Source organism: Rutidosis leptorrhynchoides, chromosome 7 (genome assembly GCF_046630445.1).
Source record: "Rutidosis leptorrhynchoides isolate AG116_Rl617_1_P2 chromosome 7, CSIRO_AGI_Rlap_v1, whole genome shotgun sequence".
Classification (NCBI taxonomy): Eukaryota; Viridiplantae; Streptophyta; class Magnoliopsida; order Asterales; family Asteraceae; genus Rutidosis; species Rutidosis leptorrhynchoides.
The window spans coordinates 374,599,212-374,604,914 of record NC_092339.1 but is presented as its reverse complement, the minus strand read 5'-3'; the positions used below and the strand labels follow the sequence as shown (position 1 = coordinate 374,604,914).

The following is a 5,703-nucleotide window of genomic DNA, read 5'->3' as shown; positions in this document are numbered from 1 at the left end:
GATTTTCCGTTAAAAAAAAAATTACCTACAAAGCAAAAGCAGACCAAAAGAGCTTATGATAAATTTTTATTTATAATGTACATAATGCCCATTAGACACACTATCCTCTTTGTCGTGTAATTGCCATTAATGTGTAGCATTGGTTGCGAATATTGACTAATAAGAATGAATTTTAAGTTATTTACCTGCTTGATGACTTGATCAGAATATAGACAGTTGCAATCCTCCAGTCGGCACTTCAATGTGTCAAGGTAAGTTTTGTACTGTTACAGTATGATATACTCTACTATATATCAAACTAATCATCAGTATTACTAAACCATGAACGATATTATGAGCACAAATATAGTTATCAATTATCTTAGACTTTATGCCAACAGTTATCAAAAATAAAACTTTCTATTGATTGCTTTTTTTGCATCTTTCGTCAAATCAAGAGAAAGAGATACATATATAGTTATGATATGAACTTTGTTTGAGTGAAAGTCAAATTCCCGATGGATGATTATGATATGAACTAACAATCATGTGTTAGCTTTTATATATTCATTCAAGCAATAAATTAAACACTTCAAATGCATAAAATTTGTTAGCATTCAATCAAGACATCCTTACTCATCAATATACTTAGTTAAAACTCAAATTATAAAAAAAAAACATAGTCAAATCAAATTAATTTTACAACATCAACCATAATCATTAATCAAATTAAAAATTTAAAAACCATTTAAAGTCATTAATTGTTTTACGTGTAAAAACCATAAGCAGATTAACGTAAGTCAAAAACGTTACTTCAGCACGTGGTTTCCGATTATGGGTGATCTCAATTGAGCAGACGCTTAAATCAAACAAATTAGAAAAATGTAATATGAATTGGTCATGCATATTATCAAGGGCGACCTGACTTTGAAATCCAACCTTATGAATCATAATCATCATCACGTAACATACGATTCTCGTATTAGAGATCGAACTCAATTTCATGAGACCTAATTATATGATTGTATCATGAACCCTAATTTTCGTGAACCCTAATACATGCTACATTTGTGAAATGTAATCTAATTCGAGAACCAAGTTTATCTGTACATCGTGAAGAATTTGTTTGTATCAAGAACCCTAATTGGTGATGGGAGAGATTATGGCGCTGGAGGTGTTTGGCCTCGTTTGAACTTTAAAGCACTCAAGTTTGAGCAAGCTTTATATTTAGCTCGGGTTGTTTGAAATGGATTTGTGTGTATAGCCACTTCAGTAGTGTTCATCGTTTAACTATATTTTTTATGGGAACATGGTCAACCAGAAATTCTTATGTTCGCGATTCTTCATCCACCGATACAGAAAATGCTCCAGTTTTTCATTCTCATATTAGGCTGGAAAGCTTAATACAAGCTCGAATTCGGATTGTTTGACAATATACTATATATTATGCAGTAGTTATTTTTATATAACTATATATTATGTATATTATTATATAAAACATAGTGTTTAAAATGAAAGTCTAGTTTTGACTCGCGAGTCGTTCGAGCTCGTTTAATATATGATCTTCAAAATATAATCAAGCTTGATAAAAAAAACATCTTTTACTAGAGCTCGAGTTTGAGTTACTCGAAAGTAGCTCGGTTCACTACTCCCCTACTTCTTGTTTACTAGGGAAAGGTCAACATGAACTTAAATCTTTACCGACAACAAGCTTTTTAGAGCCTTTAGTTATTATGAAAAAGTTCATACCAAATAAAAAGAACTGTTTGATTACAAGAGCTTAAAGCTTTCTTAGGGAGGAAAAAAGATAAAAGCTAATTGAACTAGCATTTGAGAAAAAGCTTATAGTTTTGTCATTTTACTCTTTATTTTAACAGTTTCACAAGTACCCTGCCAAACAACTAAATACATATAAAAAGCTACTACCTAGCTACCAGGTAAAAGCTATCAGCTATCTACCAGGTAAAAACTACCAGCTATCAGCTAAAAGATACCAGCTAGCTACTTTTTAAACATACTATATTATACCTATATCCTAAAAATAACTTATATCCTAAAAATAACTGAATGGCCAATGAATAGCTGGATCAAACATTTCCGTTCATGAGACATGTACCAAAATAACCCACAAAATATATGTGTTACATTAAGTGGGCTTTCATGGGCCTAAATATAAACAAACTACAAATAATACAAATGCAATAAGCTAATAGATATACGCCAATACATACTAATAAGATTTACCTAGCATAATCAATCATGTTTTTAAGACGTAACAACAGTATACTTTATATATATTGTACAACAAAATCTTCTCCAAATAGAATCACACGAATATTGGCAATACGCATTCTTGTATATTCTTGTGATTCATAGACCTTGTTACTTATTTTTTCGAACTCTAGTTGTGACCGGCCTTGGTCTAATAATGTTACCAAGAAGAACAATAGCTACAGGAATAATGGTTCCGATGTAGTACACACTCCCATATGCAGTAATCGTTTCGTTCAAGTCAAGTACCTTGCAACATAAAAATATGCATTAAAATCGGGTGTCGCCGACTTCAGTGTTATAAAGTCAAACTTATGAATCAAAAGGTATAACAACTTACTATGAAACCAACAGAAGAGTAGTTTAGGACAAGAACTGTGTACGCAAAATTTGAAAGCATAATCATCTTCTTGAGTGTACGTTTATTACTTGGAACGAATTGTTGCCATTTGTAAATGACTGATCATTACACAAAATACGAAAAAAGGAGTCAACTTTAAAAGTTTAAAATTCAATCACTTTTGTAAGTAATTGATTGTTCAAAAAAAGTTAGTACCTTTTGAACCCGAAATCATCAAAGCAGATTGAACAAAGAATATGATGTACCCTGGATATACACCCTGCAGTCAAATTAACAAATGTCTATCATCTTTAGATTCAATTAACATAAAATATATTAAATTATAAATGAAAATAAAAAACTTACATGCCAGACAGCACTAATAGTCTGCGTCACAAGCAATTGGAAGAAACCAGGTTTTCTTCCCTTTTTAACAAGTCTGTCGTAAACATCTAACAAAACATACATGTACATCCATATAAACAACTCAATTTTCACATTATCAAGACTAGTAAAAAGCAATAGGATTTTTATTGTTATGGCGCCTTTTGCGGCTGTTTGTTGGCTAGGGCTCGTTTTTGGTATACTTTTGTATTAGTTGTACTTGTTGATATTCAGATCCGTTTAATATTTCGATTTTTTTCGCAAAAACATAAATAAATAAACTAAACAGAACACAGGTAACGAAGACTCACAATAACGAAGCCATCTGCTGACGTGTATATTCCACACTAATGGTATCTCTGCAGCACTTTTGACAAACTCAACGCCCAAAATATCGACATTTTTGGCCCGTCCCCATTGAGGTTCAACAGGAGAAGAATTACTCCATCCACTAAATCCTAAGCCCAAAAGAATCATAGAAGCTTCTGAAACTGACCATATAAAATAATATTTCCAACGGGTCGCAAAGCTACACATGTACTGGAATATCAGCTTATCCATAAATCCCCATTGTTTGTAAATATTGTCAGTGATTCTTGATAGTGGATATTGAGGTTCTAGGGTTAAGTACACCCACATACACATAGCAGCTTGAAAAATAGCTCTAATAGCGGGCCCCAATGGTGACGGTGAAGGTTTCTCGGACTTCGTCCAAATCTAGAAAATTAGGGTGTATTTAATGAATTCGTAATTTTTATAAATATCAGAATTTGTAATTAAATGACTGAAAAAAATGAAAATTATTAAATTGAATTAGTATTGAATACATATAATAATGTTTGAGGACATTTCCATTTCATTAAATGTACCTTAATGTATGCCACATGGGCATACGTTAGCAAAACCGTGATATAAATTGTTCACAAATTTAAGAAATAACGCTAAGCAATATCTTATAAACTCGTTGTACTTACCCCCTTTCGTTCAGTCCAATCTAAATAATCCTTCATTTCGAAAACAGGACCGGCAAAGTGACTTCCACAACAAAGGCAATATCCCATAAACTCTAAGAAAGATGGTAACTTAATTAACCGATTTTTCTTCTGGGATTCGCGTAGACCTTCCTCTTTTAACAACCCATCGTTATAGTTTATAGCACAAGAAATCACTTTTAACGTTATCACCATCATGGATCCTACATCATCATTATGTTACATGACATGATACAAATAATCAGTTTCCTTATGATTGGGAATTAAATACACATGAAGGTATACAAATTTTTAGTAAATGTGACAATATATTAAGAGTTCTTACCTCCAGCATCGATATCTCCTTCCTTCCATTTATCCCCACTCATGTAGTAAACATGGCTACATGTTTGTCAACAATTTAGAAAAATCAATAAATTTTACGGTGCTTTCAGTCTTCTAAGTTAGCATATCATAAATCAAATAACATAAAAAACATATGTTTAATCCGAATTCTTATAAATAACAAAAATAGGATTACAGGGTGTTTGACACTGTTTGTTAAAATGATCATCTGATAACTACGTAAAACGGGTTGACATCTCAAGATATGATGCGATTGAAATTTGCACATGATAACTCTTGTAAGGATATCAGGACCCCAACTATTAATCAAATAATTTTGCCGTGGATATTCGATCACTAATTATGTTATTTTATTCAAGGCCCATTTTCGTCACAACTAGTTAATTATCATATTCTGACTATAGAACCCGTTATAATCACTTTAAAAAACAATGCCAAACACACCTATGCTTGAAATGATAAAGTTAATGGTATACGTACGTTCCAACGAGGTAACCCATTGCTAAAACGAACGCAACGAGACCACAACATTTTCTATACAAGGCCATGGATGCGTAACTTAATATGATCAATACAAGGAAGTGCATATTGGAAGAAACCCCGAACGAAAGGTATGAGAGTAAGGCTCCTGTTAACGTAGCGTAGACGTGTCTCACGGTGGGCCCACCAGGGACAAAACGATGAAATAAGCTGATAGGGATGGTAGCAATAAAACATCGAAGAAATCGGAATACGGGAATTGTTACTCCTATCAAAGATGCCATTTCTTCCATATTCATGGCATTAATCTTATCCATTATACACGGACACATGGTTAATTAGAATAGAGAATTTTGAATTTTGAATTTCAATTTGTAAAAGGTTCTTGTATAGATCAAGAAAACGGTTGAAAATGGAATAGAAAATAACAGAATATGAAGGATGATATGGGGTAAGGTGACAGGTGGCTATCTCTGATTGGATTTGAAGGTGAGTTAGTCATTTTTTAGGTAGTTATAAAGGAGGGAATGTAATAAATCAGAATAATTATCGATATAGAGGAAGGTGAAGGTGTTGAAGGATCTTATGACCATTGAATTTTCTTAATACTTGTCTTAAAGTTGTATATTACGGAGTATTATTCTCGTGTGTAAAACGAACTTGTCCTATAGATAGTCAAAAACAAAAACAATTCCGATTCGAGTTCATTCATAATAAGTTATTACTTTTTATAATAACCAAAGGGATGAAAGTATTCATTTAAACTCCTCCCGTAGTTTGGATAGCAAGTTGAGAAACATTATGACTATTGTGATAACAAATGACACCGTAATTGTCTGTCGAGTTTCACAATTACCTGACTTATAACTTTCCGTTTAACTTTCGTCTATGAACCAATTGACAACAGACAAT

At 32.5% G+C, this 5,703-nt stretch overlaps 1 protein-coding gene across 1 annotated transcript; it reads right to left on the bottom strand.

The window, feature by feature from the left end:
• Positions 1-2,333: 2,333 nt before the first annotated feature.
• LOC139858404 (lysophospholipid acyltransferase 1-like) lies at positions 2,334-5,093 on the bottom strand. The gene is made up of 8 exons (XM_071847257.1): positions 4,792-5,093; positions 4,292-4,347; positions 3,949-4,169; positions 3,286-3,691; positions 2,957-3,042; positions 2,807-2,870; positions 2,591-2,709; positions 2,334-2,499 (listed from the first exon to the last, which is right to left on the bottom strand). Exons 1-8 carry the CDS (start codon positions 5,088-5,090, stop codon positions 2,362-2,364), a joined length of 1,389 nt encoding a protein of 462 aa, XP_071703358.1. The 5' UTR covers positions 5,091-5,093; the 3' UTR covers positions 2,334-2,361.
• Positions 5,094-5,703: the final 610 nt, after the last annotated feature.